At 45.4% G+C, this 18,418-nt stretch overlaps 1 protein-coding gene across 1 annotated transcript in view; it reads right to left on the bottom strand.

Annotated features, from left to right (window-relative positions):
- Positions 1 to 18,418, bottom strand: part of LOC124607395 (receptor-type guanylate cyclase gcy-19) — a 444,813-nt gene that overhangs the window by 113,326 nt on the left and 313,069 nt on the right. The window contains exons 8-10 of the mRNA XM_047139717.1: positions 17,954 to 18,076; positions 12,472 to 12,561; positions 12,251 to 12,374 (exon numbers count right to left, since the gene is read on the bottom strand). Coding sequence (XP_046995673.1) covers positions 12,251 to 12,374; positions 12,472 to 12,561; positions 17,954 to 18,076 — 337 coding nt within the window. The remainder of the gene's footprint in view (positions 1 to 12,250; positions 12,375 to 12,471; positions 12,562 to 17,953; positions 18,077 to 18,418) is intronic.

Genomic DNA, 18,418 nt, shown 5'->3' on the forward strand with positions numbered 1-18,418 from the left:
AGAAGTGAATCGACGACAGTTGTTCAGCGTGCATTTCGAACGAAGTATGGTGTTAAACCTCCTGATAGGTGGTGTATTAAACGTTGGTGTAAACAGTTTACAGAGAATGGGTGTTTGTGCAAAGGGAAAAGTTCTGGACGGCCGAGAACGAGTGATGAAAATGTAGCACGCATCCAGCAAGCATTTGTTCGCAGCCCAGGAAAATCGACTCGCAGAGCTAGCAGAGAGCTGCATATTCCACAATCAACTGTATGGAGAGTTCTACGAAAAAGGTTAGTTATGAAACGTCAACTACCCGAGGCGATGGATCGGCTGCCAGGCAGCCCGTGACAGAGCACTTCATCACTGGCCTCCAAGAAGACCTGATCTTACCCCCTGCGATTTTTTCTTGTGGGGGTATGTTAAGGATATGGTGTTTCGGCCACCTCTATCAGCCACCATTGATGATTTGAAACGAGAAATAACAGCAGCTATCCAAACTGTTACGCCTGATATTCTACAGAGAGTGTGGAACGAGTTGGAGTATCGGGTTGATATTGCTCGAGTGTCTGGAGGGGGCCATATTGAACATCTCTGAACTTGTTTTTGAGTGAAAAAAAACCTTTTTAAATACTCTTTGTAATGATGTATAACAGAAGGTTATATTATGTTTCTTTCATTAAATACGCATTTTTAAAGTTGTGGTATTCTTTTTCAATCACCCTGTATTTATCACCAAAGTTATCAGCACTATAAACATCCTGCCACTCTTGTTCCTTGATAAGGATTAAAAAACTCTCTATTCCTGTTGGATTAACTTTCCTACATAGTTTGTAATTATATGTGACATTTGTTTGAGTACAAAAGCCTTTTAGTGTTAAAATTTGTGCATCATGGTCTGAAAGGCCATTCACCCTTTTACTAACAGAATGCCCATCTAGTAATGAAGAATGAACAAAATTATTGTCTATGGCTGTGCTAGTGTTCCTCTGCACCCTAATTCGAAAAAATACAGTCTGCATAAGATCATTTGAATTTAGGAGATCTCCCATAATCTTTTTTCTTGCACCATCGTATACAAAATTTGTATTGAAATCACCACATATAACTAATTTCTGGTATTTCCTATAAAGTGAATCAAGAACTCCCTCTAGCTTGAGCTAAAATGCTCTGAAGTCAGAGTTAGGGGACCTATAAACAACAACAATTAGAAGTTTAGTTTCACTAAATTCAACTGCCCCTGCACAACATTCAAATATATTTTCAGTGCAATTTGATGATGCATCTATGGGCTCAAATGGTATAGTGTCCTTTACATACATAGCCACTCCCCCATCCCACAAGGAACTCCTTGAAAAAGAGCCAGGTAATCTGTATCCTGGTAAAGGAAGCCCCTGAATTGTCAAACTATTTAAGTGGTGTTCCGATATACCAACAATTTCAGAGTCAACATCTATAAGCAGTTCACTAATTTTATATATAATACCTCTTATATTTTGATGAAATATGCTCATTCCTTTTCTACTTGGAAACATGACATCCTCTGAAGATGAGCCCTTAGTTAGAGGCGGCTCTAGGCGCTACAGTCTGGAACCGCGCGACCGCTATGGTCGCAGGTTCGAATCATGCCTCGGGCATGGGTGTGTGTGATGTTCTTAGGTTAGTTAGGTTTAAGTAGTTCTAAGTTCTAGGGGACTGATGGCCTTAGAAGTTAAGTCCCATAGTGCTCAGAGCCATTTGAACTTTAGTTAGAGGGACTTCCTTTATGCAGGTATACTTATCAGCTGACTTCAATCAAAAAAAGGTGTAGCTCTAACACCAACTACTGCAGGAATTTTTCCATGAGTGATCCCACCACCACCCACTACACTGTCACCTATAAGCTTCGCCAGCCTCCCCTTCCCCTCCCTATTGAGGTGCAGGTCATGCCTCGTGAAACCTGACCTACTGACAGACCCAACTGGCACCACAGAAATATGACTCATGCCCTCTGCCATGAGCGCCCTCTCCAGCCCCATGTTAACGCACCTAACAGCCACATTAAGATGAGGCCGCTCATGACGCTGAAACAGCTGCACGAAGTGCACGTTAGAGCCACCAATTTGAATAGCTATCTTTACCTGGTCACCACCTACATTATATTCCCCATCCCTATCAAGACTGTTCCCTGCTCCACCCATTATCACTACCTGATCCTCCTTCATGAAATTCCTACATAACTCCCCCCTATGCTGAGCCAACCCTGCACTAGGATTCACAATGCTGGTGACCTGGTACTCACTTCCCAACACTTCCTACCATGTGAACTATCTAGCAACAGAACTTTATTCTTTCTGTTAGACTTTGCAAGTGACCTAGGCCTCCTAATTGCTGAGGACTGCTGCATTTTCCCTTCATCTGCAGCTATAGGAGGCTCCTCTCCACTCAACTCTGACAGCTGGTCAAATCTATTGCATGTACACAAAGTATAACTGTCTGAATACCTCCTCCTCCTCCTAGCTGCCTTCTTGCCAACTGCCAGTTCCCATTCCCCACCACCCTTTACCCTCCTCAACCTATCTACACTCCTGGAAATGGAAATAAGAACACCGTGAATTCATTGTCCCAGGAAGGGGAAACTTTATTGACACATTCCTGGGGTCAGATACATCACATGATCACACTGACAGAACCACATGCACATAGACACAGGCAACAGAGCATGCACAATGTCGGCACTAGTACAGTGTATATCCACCTTTCACAGCAATGCAGGCTGCTATTCTCCCATGGAGACGATCGTCATGGCTTGCCATGCCATTTCCACCTGGCGCCTCAGTTGGACCAGCGTTCGTGCTGGACGTGCAGACCGCGTGAGACGACGCTTCATCCAGCCCCAAACATGCTCAATGGGAGACAGATCAGGAGATCTTGCTGGCCAGGGTAGTTGACTTACACCTTCTAGAGCACGTTGGGTGGCACGGGATACATGCGGACGTGCATTGTCCTGTTGGAACAGCAAGTTCCCTTGCCGGTCTAGGAATGGTAGAACGATGGGTTCGATGACGGTTTGGATGTACCGTGCACTATTCAGTGTCCCCTCGACGATCACCAGTGGTGTACGGCCAGTGTAGGAGATCGCTCCCCACACCATGATGCCGGGTGTTGGCCCTGTGTGCCTCGGTCGTATGCAGTCCTGATTGTGGCGCTCACCTGCACGGCGCCAAACACGCATACGACCATCATTGGCACCAAGGCAGAAGCGACTCTCATCGCTGAAGACGACACGTCTCCAATCGTCCCTCCATTCACGCCTGTCGCGACACCACTGGAGGCGGGCTGCACGATGTTGGGGCGTGAGCGGAAGACGGCCTAACGGTGTGCGAGACCGTAGCCCAGCTTCATGGAGACGGTTGCGAATGGTCTTCGCCGATACCCCAGGAGCAACAGTGCCCCTAATTTGCTGGGAAGTGGCGGTGTGGTCCCCTACGGCACTGCGTAGGATCCTACGGTCTTGGCGTGCATCCGTGCGTCGCTGCGGTCCGGTCCCAGGTCGACGGGCACGTGCACCTTCCGCCGACCACTGGCGACAACATCGATGTACTGTGGAGACCTCACGCCCCACGTGTTGAGCAATTCGGCGGTACGTCCACCCGGCCTCCCGCATGCCCACTATACGCCCTCGTTCAAAGTCCGTCAACTGCACATACGGTTCACGTCCACGCTGTCGCGGCATGCTACCAGTGTTAAAGACTGCGATGGAGCTCCGTATGCCACGGCAAACTGGCTGACACTGACGGTGGCGGTGCACAAATGCTGCGCAGCTAGCGCCATTCGACGGCCAACACCGCGGTTCCTGGTGTGTCCGCTGTGCCGTGCGTGTGATCATTGCTTGTACAGCCCTCTCGCAGTGTCCGGAGCAAGTATGGTGGGTCTGACACACCTGTGTCAATGTGTTCTTTTTTCCATTTCCAGGAGTGTAGTTCCTCCTTTGCGCGTTGTAACTGCACCTGAAAGGCACAGATCTTCCGCTCTAACTCCTCTACCAACTTATTCTACTACAGATTCTACTTTCCTAGGAGAGTATCTCGCCAGAATGCCCACTGGCTTCCCCATTGCATTCCTCCCAATGAAAATACTTTGAACAAATCCCACACCGTAACCCATTACTCAAAAACCTATGACAGAGTCCACACTTCTCACTCATGGTAAAATTTTACAGTTACTGAAAAAAACTATACGTCTACGTTACCTAAGTCATTTACACCAGTAGAACTATTTATGGAACTAACAACAGCGGTCTCGAAATTCTCTGTCTACTAAGAAAGCAACTACTTGTATTAATACTACTACACCACAACTAATACCAATTCCAACAAAACTTCGCAAAATTATTAGCTAAAACCAAAAATTCAAGCGGCCACTGGATCACTTAACGAAGTTAAAACACTGTTTTGTTGGTCATTATTACAAAAAAATGGTCCAAATGGCTCTGAGCACAATGGGACTTAACTTCTGAGGTCATCAGTCCTCTAGAACTTAGAACTACTTAAACCGAAGTAGCCTAAGGACATCACACACATCCATGCCTGAGGCAGGATTTGAACCTGCGACCGAAGCAGTCGCGCGGTTCCAGACTGTAGCGCCTAGAACCGCTCGGCCACTCCGGCCGGCGGTCATTATCACACACACACACACACACACACACACACACAGTCTGGTCATTACACAGGAAGACCTTGTGAGGTGTGGTTGTTTCGCGTACACCCGCGCGCGCGCACACACACACACACACACACACACACACACTCTCTCTCTGTCTCTCTCTCTCTCTCTCTCTCACACATACACACACACACAGCCTGGTCATTACACAGGAAGAACTTGTGAGGTGTGGCTGTTTCGCGTACACCCGCGCACACTCTCCCTCTCTCTCTCTCTCTCTCTCACACACACACACACACACACAGCCTGGTCATTACACTGGAAGAACTTGTGAGGTGTGGTTGTTTCACGTATACCCGCGTGCATGTGTGTGTGAGTCTGCCTGTCTCTATGTGTATTCGTCTGTGTGTATGTGCATATGAATATTTGTAGTATATTTAGTGGATAACCTAGATTAGTTTGGAGTTGACTACGCTTTTTAAGTACGTTTCTGTGATATTTGTTATCTCATTTAAGTATATATTTTATTCCTGGAAGGGAAATTTATTTCCATTGGTGGTTTTCAAGTTTTGTTTCGTTATTTTCTTTTCCAGGGCTTGTTTTTAGTATCAATTGATCCTTTTTCGTTGTATAGACGTAACAAAAATTGCGATATTGCTTCTCACGGTTCAGTTTTTCAGTTTCCAGTACCGCTGTCTTCGTTTGAGCCATGTAGGTCAAGGTAAAAAATCGATTACAGTTGTGCGATTGTTGTATTTTTATGTTCGGTTTTTTTATTCTAGACTAATTCGTGTGTATAATTTATAGATTATCATTTTTTTTAGTGAGGGGCGTTTCTGGTATCGCTGTCTTCGCTTGTGCTATAGGTAAAGTGAAGTATTCGATTCCAGCTTTGTATTTGCTGTAGGTATATTTCGTTTATTCTAGTTGAATTCGCGTGTCCTGTTTTTGGAGTTTTAGGTTGCTCGCGGATCTTACCTTTATAAACTTTTGTTTGTAATTTGTTCCCGTGGTTATCCCGTAAATATCATTTTATTTGCTGACTGAAGTAATTTGCGTGTTTCTTACGTTTGTTTTTGAGCATGGTGGTCTGTGCTGTGGTCGCCATCTTGACGTGTGTAATTAGCCTGTTATTAAATACTGTCTGTGACTGTTTTAGTAACTACGGTAAATCATCTTCTTGAGTCCTAACGTGACGTCATTGGCCAAAGCAGACGGGTGGAATCGGACCTTACCCTATTCCCAAAACAAGATCCCATACGATGGTCTCAACAATGGAGAAAATGGCGGGATACGGGAAAAGTCCTCTCTTTCCTATACATTTATCAGGATAGGTAGCATGAAGACGATTACGGAAGACCATCGCCAAACGTGAAAGAGTCCTGTTATCTTGAAACTGTGCGACATTCCAGTAAAGGCACGTTCCGGTAGTTGTGTAACTTCGTCTTGGACACATTGCAAAAAGCGTGCTCCAGTTCAGCGGCAAGCTAAGGAGATCGATGAACTAATCACCCACGATTCCATACAGTACGTTTACACTTCACTGTCTCTGTGTGACGTTCCAGGGGGATCATCACCACTCAAAGGACATGTTGTGACAGTTAATGCTTCCATTGTGACGATTCCGTGCTGAGACATGTAATAAGAAAGTAAGAACAACATGAAATGAAAAAGAGAGATATCCCCTCTAAGAGGTTATATATCGAGCCCTTTGCTACGAATTTGAACCACTACAATATATTTAACCGCTCTCCCGTCAAAAGTGATACTGCGGTAACCTGTTATGCAGTATCTTTTCCTTGTCTTCGACTTCATTTTTTGTTGTCTACGCTGTTTGGTTTGATGATCACGTTTTGAGTTTGCTCTATTTCTAATATTGTAGTGGCGCTAACAATTTATTCCCTCTTGTACAGTGAAAAACGACCACATTTTATTACATGTTATTCAGGATCAGGACAAAGGGTTGATTTTTGTCACATGTTGACTGGAAACTGCGGATCCAAAAGAAAAAAAGAGAAACTGTAGGCAACAGATGGGACAGAGGTATTTATCTGACAAAGATGTGTGTATCAGTGGGATGTCTGGAAGCGATTCTGAACAATTGCACAACTTCATCAAAACGCCCCTTGCGCATGTCAATAGATGTTTCCTGTTGTTACCTTGGGTAATGTAAATTAATGGTAGATCTACGAGGGAAGGTAAAAATTTCACTCTTTTTTACACAGATGGCATTAACATTAATTATGTTTTACGTTGATATATGTCATGCAGTAATGTAAATCAAATGTTTTACGTGCAAAGTAGTTTTATTTGTACAACCACTTTTTTAACAGAAATTAATCGAAAGGTATGTAAGAAGGCTACTATTTCATGATCAATAGTTAAGAAAGGGCGGCAGAATTAGAGGGTGGCCATAATTCTCAAGAAAAAGTTTCCCGTTAGGACTTTCGGCCCTGGCAGCCGTAAATAAAAACGTCAAGAAAGTGTACAGCGTGGTACTGGATGATCAGCGATCGAAGGTACGTAAAACAGTTACGTCTCAGGAGCATTGGGAGAGAGTGTACCGTTCAGGCTACATGAAATGTGAACTAGGAGAATGCTTTATGCAGGATGGATGCCACATTTGTAGATAACTGACCAAAGACAAATGCAAACAGAATTTCTCAGCAATATTTGCACTGTTTAGGACAGCCTCAACTGATCTGTTGCACCGATTTGTTGCTGTGGTTGAACTTAGGACTACAATGTCACGCCAGAAATGAAGCTGCTATCACAACGAGGGGTCGAATCATGTGGCCAGTCATAAAAAATAAAATAAAAATAAAAACAATAAAAAACATTCATTTAATCTACATCTACATTTATACTCCGCAAGCCACCCAACGGTGTGTGACGGAGGGCACTTTAAGTGCCACTGTCATTACCTCCCTTTTCTGTTACAGTCGCGTATCGTTCGCGGGAAGAACGACTGCCGGAAAGCCTCCGGCGCGCTCGAATCTCTCTAATTTTACATTCGTGATCTCCTCGGGAGGTATAAGTAGGGGGAAGCAATGTATTCGATATCTCATCCAGAAACGCACCCTCTCGAAACCTGGACAGCAAGCTATACCGCGATGCAGAGCGTCTCTCTTACAGGGTCTGCCACTTGAGTTTGCTAAACATCTCCGTCACGCTATCACGCTTTCCAAATAACCCTGTGACGAAACGCGCCGCTCTTATTTGGATCCTCTCCATCTCCTCTGTCAACCCGATCTGGTATGGATCCCACACTGATGAGCAATACTCAAGTATAGGTCGAACGAGTGTTTTGTAAGCCAACTCCTTTGTTGATGAACTACACTTTCTAAGGACTCTCCCAATGAATCTCAACCTGGTACCCGCCTTACCAACAATTAATTTTATATGATCATTCCACTTCGAATCGTTCCGCACGCATACTCCCAGATATTTTACAGAAGTAACTGCTACCAGTGTTCATATAATCATAGAGTAAAGGATCCTTCTTTCTATGTACTCGCAATACATTACATTTGTCTATGTTAAGGGTCAGTTGCCACTCCCTGCACCAAGTGCCTATCCGCTGCAGATCCTCCTGCATTTCACTACAATTTTATAATGCTGCAACTTCTCTGTATACTACAGCATCATCCGCGAAAAAGCCGCATGGAACTTCCGACACTATCTACTAGGTCATTTATATATATTGCGAAAAGCAATGGTCCCATAACACTCCCCTGTGGCACGCCAGAGGTTACTTTAACGTCTGTAGACGTCTCTCCATTGAGAACAACATGCTGTGTTCTGTTTGCTAAAAACTCTTCAATCCAGCCACACAGCTGGTCTGATATTCCGTAGGCTCTTACTTTGTTTATCAGGCGACAGTGCGGAACTGTATCGAACGCCTTCCGGAAATCAAAGAAAATGGCATCTACCTGGGAGCCTGTATCTAATATTTTCTGGGTCTGATGAACAAATAAAGCGAGTTGGGTCTCATACGATCGCTGTTTCCGGAATCCATGTTGATTCCTACAGAGTAGATTCTGGGTTTCCAGAAACGACATGATACGCGAGCAAGAAACATGTTCTAAAATTCTACAACAGATCGCCGTCAGAGATATAGGTCTATGGTTTTGCACATCTGCTCGACGACTCTTCTTGAAGACTGGGACTACCTGTGCTCTTTTCCAATCATTTGGAACCTTCCGTTAGTCTAGAAACTTGCGGTACACGGCTGTTAGAAGGGGGGCAAGTTCTTTCGCAATCTACTAGAAACGTGTGATGTAAGTGTTTTCTGGCATGCAAAAGCTATTCTCCGGGTTGATTACGAAGTTACCCAATAGTTAACGATTCCTGATAGTCTTCTCGTCCAGATGAATGAAACGAGGAGATTACGCCGCAAAACAAGTGCACTTTCGACATGAAGACACTGTCTGTAGCTGTTAGGTCGAGAAATCTTCACATTCTCCTAGTACTGATAGTGAAGGTTTAAATTCGGTAGCGACTTGTACAAAACTAGTAATGACGTTTGTATGGCTCCTGTTATATTCTGCTCTGAGTGTTACTGCTTCAAAGGGCCATGACAAACACTGCTTATTCACCACCACTAAGTATGCAGCGAAGTTCCGTAGTATGACGGAAACAGTGATGCTGTTAAGTGAGAAACGCCACAGCTGGATGTGACACTGCTATATGACGGAAGGGTGTCAGTACTGGGTCGATGTTACAGGCTTATCCTTCCTATGGTTTCCCTAAATACACTCCTGGAAATGGAAAAAAGAACACATTGACACCGGTGTGTCAGACCCACCATACTTGCTCCGGACACTGCGAGAGGGCTGTACAAGCAATGATCACACGCACGGCACAGCGGACACACCAGGAACCGCGGTGTTGGCCGTCGAATGGCGCTAGCTGCGCAGCATTTGTGCACCGCCGCCGTCAGTGTCAGCCAGTTTGCCGTGGCATACGGAGCTCCATCGCAGTCTTTAACACTGGTAGCATGCCGCGACAGCGTGGACGTGAACCGTATGTGCAGTTGACGGACTTTGAGCGAGGGCGTATAGTGGGCATGCGGGAGGCCGGGTGGACGTACCGCCGAATTGCTCAACACGTGGGGCGTGAGGTCTCCACAGTACATCGATGTTGTCGCCAGTGGTCGGCGGAAGGTGCACGTGCCCGTCGACCTGGGACCGGACCGCAGCGACGCACGGATGCACGCCAAGACCGTAGGATCCTACGCAGTGCCGTAGGGGACCGCACCGCCACTTCCCAGCAAATTAGGGACACTGTTGCTCCTGGGGTATCGGCGAGGACCATTCGCAACCGTCTCCATGAAGCTGGGCTACGGTCCCGCACACCGTTAGGCCGTCTTCCGCTCACGCCCCAACATCGTGCAGCCCGCCTCCAGTCGTGTCGCGACAGGTGTGAATGGGGGGACGAATGGAGACGTGTCGTCTTCAGCGATGAGAGTCGCTTCTGCCTTGGTGCCAATGATGGTCGTATGCGTGTTTGGCGCCGTGCAGGAGAGTGCCACAATCAGGACTGCATACGACCGAGGCACACAGGGCCAACACCCGGCATCATGGTGTGGGGAGCGATCTCCTACACTGGCCGTACACCACTGGTGATCGTCGAGGGGACACTGAATAGTGCACGGTACATCCAAACCGTCATCGAACCCATCGTTCTACCATTCCTAGACCGGCAAGGGAACTTGCTGTTCCAACAGGACAATGCTCGTCCGCATGTATCCCGTGCCACCCAACGTGCTCTAGAAGGTGTAAGTCAACTACCCTGGCCAGCAAGATCTCCTGATCTGTCCCCCATTGAGCATGTTTGGGACTGGATGAAGCGTCGTCTCACGCGGTCTGCACGTCCAGCACGAACGCTGGTCCAACTGAGGCGCCAGGTGGAAATGGCATGGCAAGCCGTTCCACAGGACTACATCCAGCATCTCTACGATCGTCTCCATGGGAGAATAGCAGCCTGCATTGCTGCGAAAGGTGGATATAAACTGTACTAGTGCCGACATTGTGCATGCTCTGTTGCCTGTGTCTATGTGCCTGTGGTTCTGTCAGTGTGATCATGTGATGTATCTGACCCCAGGAATGTGTCAATAAAGTTTCCCCTTCCTGGGACAATGAATTCACGGTGTTCTTATTTCAATTTCCAGGAGTGTAAATGCCTTTGAATTATTGGATGAATCAGATTTTGATGACCTCATCTTTAACAAACACTTAACATATCCTTTCATCTCATAAATTCTGTAATCATACATTTCCAACAGTGTCTTTAATGATGCATACCTATTCTTTCAGTTTATTTTCTAAAACTAGTGTTGAAGTATGTATCGTCTGCAATGCGCTGTGAAATTTTTACTAGTGTGAGCGATTCTCCCACTTCCAGACATCACGCTTACCTCTGAAATAACTAGTTGTGCGTCTAGAAATTTAACGCTATATTTACTTTACGAGTTCCTTTCATGTTGTAAATTACGACATTAGTTAGCGATGGAAAGGTCTATCTGGATTTTTAAATTTATTTATTCAGCCTACTAAAGCATAACTAAAACGTTTCTAAAACTATCCACATCCATACTGACACGAAATTTTTAACCATTGGCAGTAGTTTAATTATATCACGCGCGTTTGTGCTATAAAACGAAGCATTAATACACGAATTATGGATATTAATGAACATTCAGGATTTGATGTTAGTAGGATCATTTCATGGTGTTGCAATTACATCCTAAAAGTATTCCAACAGCGACGACGAGAATTAAGTTTTCAACAAACTTTCCAATAAAAATAACTTGTTTCCGATCAATCTCTGTTTCGTTTTGGTATAAATGAGCGATATTTTTTAGGCCTGGAGCCAAGATAATTCTTTAATTGAAATATAAATAATGAAAACCGAACTCTACAGAGAAATTTTAAACTGTTTCCCGATAAAAAAGGAGTAGACCGTCAACCAGCTAACAAATAAATCCATGGATTCCGTTCTGAAACTGGTTAGACGTCGTATTCGACCCCATATCTTAATCTTGATATTTTTCCTTGCTAAGGCCTTGGTTGAGGTAGGCACGCATTTCTAAGGGCTTTTTTGATCTGATTTATTGCTGTATTTGGACACTAGTGGCATCATCATGTGAGATTAGTTATGCGTGGAGAAGGTACAGATCTACGTTGACAATATTTAACAGCCTTACCAGGGAGTGGTTTAAGTCGCTGTCTCCGTAGTGGGTTAACACTGTAAGGCTTTATGGAATGCTAATTTGGCTGATAACGACTTGAGGATTAGAGGTTTGCAAACGAATCGCTGTATTCGGCAAAGGCACGACTTAGAATAAATTCGTTAAGGAAGAGCTGTTTAGCTCAGGAGTTGCGGATGATCGTAGCGATAACAACAAAACTAGAGACGAATTACTAACGAAAGCTGATGAAGAAGCTGCGTAAAGTCAAATGTATCATTATTAGGCGATCAGCTAAGGCCTTAGAATATGAGAAGGAATAAGATTGCTTGAAAGACTGGAGTAAAATTGAAGAGTTGGGGTACTCTCTTTCCTCCGCTCATTATTGTTAAGTAATGTCGTATTACGTACACATAATCTGCAAGGATCGTGCCGTACCATTCTTGACGGGTAGCCCAGATGCCACCATGTAAGAGTCACCGATGGTCTCGACCTTGTACACATCGTAGCACTCTATGCGAGCGTCGAACAGCTTGTAGATGGAGTTCAGAAAAGTGACTACCTGTAATAAAACAAGCGGTTCTGTTATAATAACACACGTTTTTGGAAAGAAGTAAATTGTTTTCTGAATGATACGTTGCAAGCACACAGGGACCCACCTCAAGAGGGCTGCTAATGGCTGCTATCTCAGTGAAGCCCACGATGTCACTGAAGTACACAGTCACCGCTGCGTAAAATTCCGCCGGAACCTGCAAAAGATATACCATGTATAGTAACAGCACGAAGCTTTCCTTGCTTCTATGGTCTGCATAAACATTAAAAGCCCTGTGAATGTAATGTTTCTTCGACATATGTTATCAGACACTACCAACTCCGAGTTGCAGTAGTAACAAGAAGGAAAATGGTCAACTAAGCTTTCCCTTTAATGGAAACCAGCTATATTTAAGCCAACTGTCCGTATCTTCTCAGAAAAGGTACGTTTTTACGTAAAATGAGCTTAGTATACCATTAAGAAAAAAAATTCAGTAAACTAATGGAAAAGGGAAGATACAAACTCAAAATCCAAATTATCTGGTCTCAGAATAAGTACTGGTGTTCAAAATGGTTCAAATGGCCCTGAGCACTATGGGACTTAACTTCTAAGGTCATCAGTCCCCTAGAACTTAGAACTACTTAAACCTAACTAACCTAAGGACATCACACACATCCATGCCCGGGGCAGGATTCGAACCTGCGACCGTAGCGGTCGCGCGGTTCCAGACTGTAGCGCCTAGAACCGCTCGGCCACCCTGGCCGGCCAGTACTGGTGTGCAAAAACGTATGAACGAAAGTAACTTTCTCATGATATGCCACTGCCAAGTAGCATAGCTCTATGAAAGTTGGACCATTCAACAAAAAGAGAACTGCTGCAGTATAGTACAGAAGATAACTGAAATTAATACGCAATGAGACAAACAGAAATGACACTTTTATTCAAAGACAATAATTACACTGAAGTCATAGTGATTTATGTTGGTCCCCTGGTCATTACAAACGGTGGGCTATGGTTGCTAATGGGATGTGTGATCGCCATAGACGTCAATTCTTGCTCTTCAACATATTTCCAAGAGGCGAACAGAAATGACAGTTTTATTCAAAGAAAATAAGTGCAGTGAAGTGTCCGCCGGACCTTGTAAATTGTGGAACATGGTTCTTAATAGCGTGTGTGATCAACACAGACGCAATACATGCTCTGCAACGTGCTTCGATGCTAGCCGCAAGGTTGGTACGGAGTTCTTGTGGTAGGGAGTTTCACTCCTCAATCACTCCGGTTGACAACTGCTGGATGGTCGTTGGTGCACGTGGACGCACTGCAATACGTCTCCCCAATGCATCCTAGACGTGATCGGCAGGATTAGTCGGGGGTTGGTTAGGCTAGTCCATTCGTTGAATATGGTCTCCTTCCAAGAGCTGTGCTGTGCGATGAGGTCGTGCATTGTCATCCACAAAGAAAGAAGTCTGGGTCGATTACACCACTGAAAAGACGTACAAGGGAAAGGAGTACAGTGTCACAATGACGCTGGCCGACGGGTTTACCTTGTTCAAATGTGTGGACGTCAGTAAGCCAATGCAATATTATGCCTTCCCACACCACAACACCTGGACCAGCAATCATGTTCGACAATGATCCTGGATGCGTTATGCGTTCCCATCTCTCGCAGTTTAAAGGTATGCCGAGCATTGTCGAATATTATCGTTTTGGTGGTCTACGTGTTATGGTGCACAGGGGAGGGGGGCGGGGAGCTTACTGTTACATGGGCGTACTGATCTCCAAATCTTTGAACTAGTTACACTCACCAATCAACGTTACTGTGAAACTGTACTACTGCCCCACGTGTGTTTCATAGAGCTATGTTATTTGTCAGGGACACGTCATGCGAAAATAATTTTCCACCCTAAGCTTTGCACACCGGTGTACTTTTTATTCCTTTTTCCGTACTTTCAGTCAGCATATTTTTCTATTTAAATGCTAAGTCTGACATTTGGGAGTAATTATTTTGTAGAAATACGCTGAAGTGGCAAGGGAACTGACATAGACATGCATACTCAATTACAGAAATATGTAAAGAGGCAGAAAACGGGGCTGCGGTTGGCAACGCTTATATAAGACAAGTGTCTCGCGCAGTTGTTCAAATGGCTCAAATAGCTCTGAGCACTATGGGACTTAACTTCTGAGGTCATCAGTCCCCTAGAACTTAGAACTACTTAAACCTAACGAATCTAAGGACGTCACACACTTCCATGCCCGATGCAGGATTCGAACCTGCGACCGTAGCGGTCGCGCGGTTCCAGACTGTAGCGCCTAGAACCGCTCGGCCACTCCGGCCGGCGCGCAGTTGTTAGATCGGTTACTGCAGCTACAATGGCAGGCTATCAATATTTAAGTGAGTTTTAACATGATGTTATAGTCGGTGCACGAACAATGGGACACAGCATCTCCGAGGTAGCGATGAAATGGGGACTTCCCCGTACGACTATTTCACGAGTGTACCGTATGTATCAGGAATCCGGTAAAACATCAAATCTCAGACATCGCTGCGGTCGGAAAATTGTCCTGCAAAAGCGGGACTAACGACGACGGAAGAGAATCGTTCAGCGCGACAGAAGTACAACTGTTCCGCAAATTGCTGCAGATTTCAATGCCGGGCCAACAACAAGTGTCGGAGTGCGAACCATTCAACGAAACATCGTCAATATGGGCTTTCAGTGCCGAAGCGCCACTCGTGTACCCTTGATGACTGCACGACAAAAAGATTTACGCCTCACCTGGATCCGTCAACGCCGACATTGGATTGTTGATGACTGGAAACATGTTGCCTGGTCGGACGGGTCTCATTTCAAATTGTATCGTGTATGGGTACGGAGACATCTTCATGAATCCATGGACCCTGCATGTTAGCATGGTACTGTTCAAGTTGGTAGAGGCTCTGTAATGGTGTGGGACGTGTGCAGTTGGAGTGATATGGGTCCACAAATACGTCTAGATACGACTCTGACAGGTGACACGTACTTAAGCATCCTGTCTGATCACCTGCACCCATTCATGTCCATTGTGCATTCCGACGGACTTCGACAATTCCAGCAGCACAATGTGACACCACACACGTCCGGAATTGCTACAGAGTGGCTCCAGGAAGACACTTCGGAGTTTGAGCACTTCCCCTGGCCACCAAACTCCCCAGACATGAACATTTTTGAGCGTATCTGGGATGCCTTGCAACGTGCTCTTCAGAAGAGATCACTCCCTCGTATTCTTGCGGATTTATGGACAGCCACGCAGGATTCATGGTGTCAGCTCTCTCCAGCATTACGTCAAACATTAGTCGAGTCCACGTCATGTCGTGCTGCGGCACTTCTGCGTCCTCGTGAGGGCCCTACACGATGTTAAGGAGATGTACCAGTTTCTTTGCCTCTTCAGTGTATATAATTCCTTTCGGAAGGTACATACATTTAGCGTAAGAATTGACTTTCTTCTTTTTTTAACAAGTTATAAAAGAGTGTCATAATAGATTTTATGATACAATGTATCTAACTTCATGAGTCACTATTTGGTATTTATTTTAAGACGAATTTTAAAACATCTAAGTAAGGTTGGAAGCCAGACGAGCTTCTTACATAGCTGAAGACGCAGCGCCAACCTTGCCAGAAGTGACGTGAACCTGCGCGGCGGCCTAGTAACACTGACCAATCCGAGTGCGCTTTTTAAGCGGTTTTCCACGCTCGTTTAGGCAAATACTGAGATGCATCCCAATTTACCCTTCAGGAAGTGCGATTAATTAAATTCAATAACGGCACACAAAAAACGAAGTTTACACTATTTACAGACGAAAGTTGTACACAAAATTAGTTTAATTGACGACAGAAAGGGCCTCGACTCACAAAATAAATTTGGCAGATCACAGATGCTAGCAAAGAGAAGTTAGAAAGCTGGCATTCACGGGACATTCAGGTACTGTATTCTACTCTGCGCAACAGAATTAAATCATTACTTTTTCGAAACCCTTTAATTCCCACGCATTGCGATGCAGAAGTTTGAAATTTTGCTCTAAGGTGCGCACAGCCTCACACCGTAAGGGCGCAAAACCGTGGCGCCCTGCGACACGACACCTTCGGGCACGACGACGCTTCAAATAGCAAGGAGTCAATACGTGCGAAAGGAAGGCCAGAGCTCTGAAGTTCACGTGCGCTGTAACCTGGGTTAATTATGACACACTCGCACCAAACTTCACCACAAACCCGTCCGAAGCCACCGTGGAAGTTTCACGTGGTGGGAAGTTTGTCACACCCCCTCTTACCCGCACTGTACGCCTCTGAGGTGGAGGTCAGGGCCGCGACGCCCAGTGTTGAAATCAGGTGGATTTTTTAAATGAGAGTCCGAGGAAAGCATTACAGACACCGTAGATTTGAATCGGTACGAAGAGGCCTCAATGGATTGTATAAAGTGGGTGGTGTTAAGGGCGCCAATGAAACCACCGCTTTACCTGGTACGTTGATTCCCATACATTTAGCGGTCGAAAACGACAGTTCGCAGTAAGCAACAGGAAGACATTATTGACAAACTTTGACACTGCTAATATCCTGGGATGTTTCCACACTTCTCTAAGGACGTTGTGGGGCTGCATCCCCTTTGGAGGCAGCGCGACTGCAATTTTTGCTCCCGTGTACAGTTTGAAACGACTAGGGGCCGTTCACAACCATTCGGCGAAATTTGAACGTGATCTGTGGCAGGAAAGGGTACTTGTGAATTCTCATTCCCCCTATTTTTCGTCTTCCTGTGTCGTGATCACGGTTGACTTTAGGCTCTGCACATTAATGCCACCACCTGAGGCCTTTCCGCGCAGATTGTGGAAGCAGTGTGTCTGGAAAGTTTTCCTCGGCCACTCGTAAGGAAGCCGCTTGATTTCAACCAGGGGCGTCGCCGTTCTAACCTCCACTTCAGAGGTGCCAAAAGAAGTTGTGAAATGTGGCCAAGAGGGGCTGTGACGACCTCACCAGCATGCCCACTTTGGGCAGAATAGTGGTGAAGTTTGGTGCCAATGTGATACCATTAACCCACCTTACACGCCCATAAACTTCTGAGCCGTGGCTTCTTTTTCGCTCTTGTCGGCACCTTGCTATTGAAGTCGAACCCGAGAGCGTCGTCACAGGCGTCACGCTTTTGCACCATTACAGAGGAGGGTTATGCACACCTTTGACACAAATTTCATACTTATGGTTGCAATGGGTGGGAACTACAGTGTTTCGAGCAAGCTGTCTTTATTTATGTTGCACAGTGTAATTAGTTCCGTCCATTTCGTTTGAACCTTTATTCTCAGCGTGCGTGGTTAATATAGTCAAGTACATGCATTGAGTTCCCACAGTGCTTTATTATTTTGTGTTTCCAGTTGTTGGTGGTGTGTGGATGTTATCCGCAATATAATTCACGTAAAACGCTGCAGGAAGCGTGATACTGCAGTATAAGTAAAAGACACTTACTATATCAGGGGGAACATCCTCGTATAAATAAAAGAAAAATGGAATAATCTTTAAAAGAAGCTGTTGAGGGCAGTGATTGCCTCTGCTGGTAACTCCCAGCTGAGAATAGCGAGCAGCACCTCGTACCTGTCGGGTCCTCTTGAGCTGCTGGGCGACGCTGGGCGGCAGCATCTGGCACAGCAGCATGTCGCTGATCCGCTTCTCGCGCTTCAGTTCGCGCGCCTTCTGCGCCAGGTGTGTCGAGTACATCTGGAACAGGACAGTGCCGCGAGAAGCCAGTGGCAAAAACATGGTAGCTATCTGTGCAAACGGCTCCATTATTCTGCACAGCTGATCAGCCAAATCCAACACCACGAAGGATACTAGCTAACTATTTATAGTTTGTATAAAGGGTGATTCAGCTGCCCGTACCAAAGTCGTTTTATGCAAGCCGCAATGTAATATCTGGCCTTCAGAAACCACGTGCGAGATTTCCATATTCTCTCACACGCTACGCTCGAACTACACTACTGGCCATTAAAATGGCTACACCAAGAAGAATGCAGATGATAAACGGCTATTCATTGGACAAATATATTATACTAGAACTGA

This window comes from Schistocerca americana, chromosome 3, assembly GCF_021461395.2.
Source record: "Schistocerca americana isolate TAMUIC-IGC-003095 chromosome 3, iqSchAmer2.1, whole genome shotgun sequence".
Taxonomy (NCBI): Eukaryota; Metazoa; Arthropoda; class Insecta; order Orthoptera; family Acrididae; genus Schistocerca; species Schistocerca americana.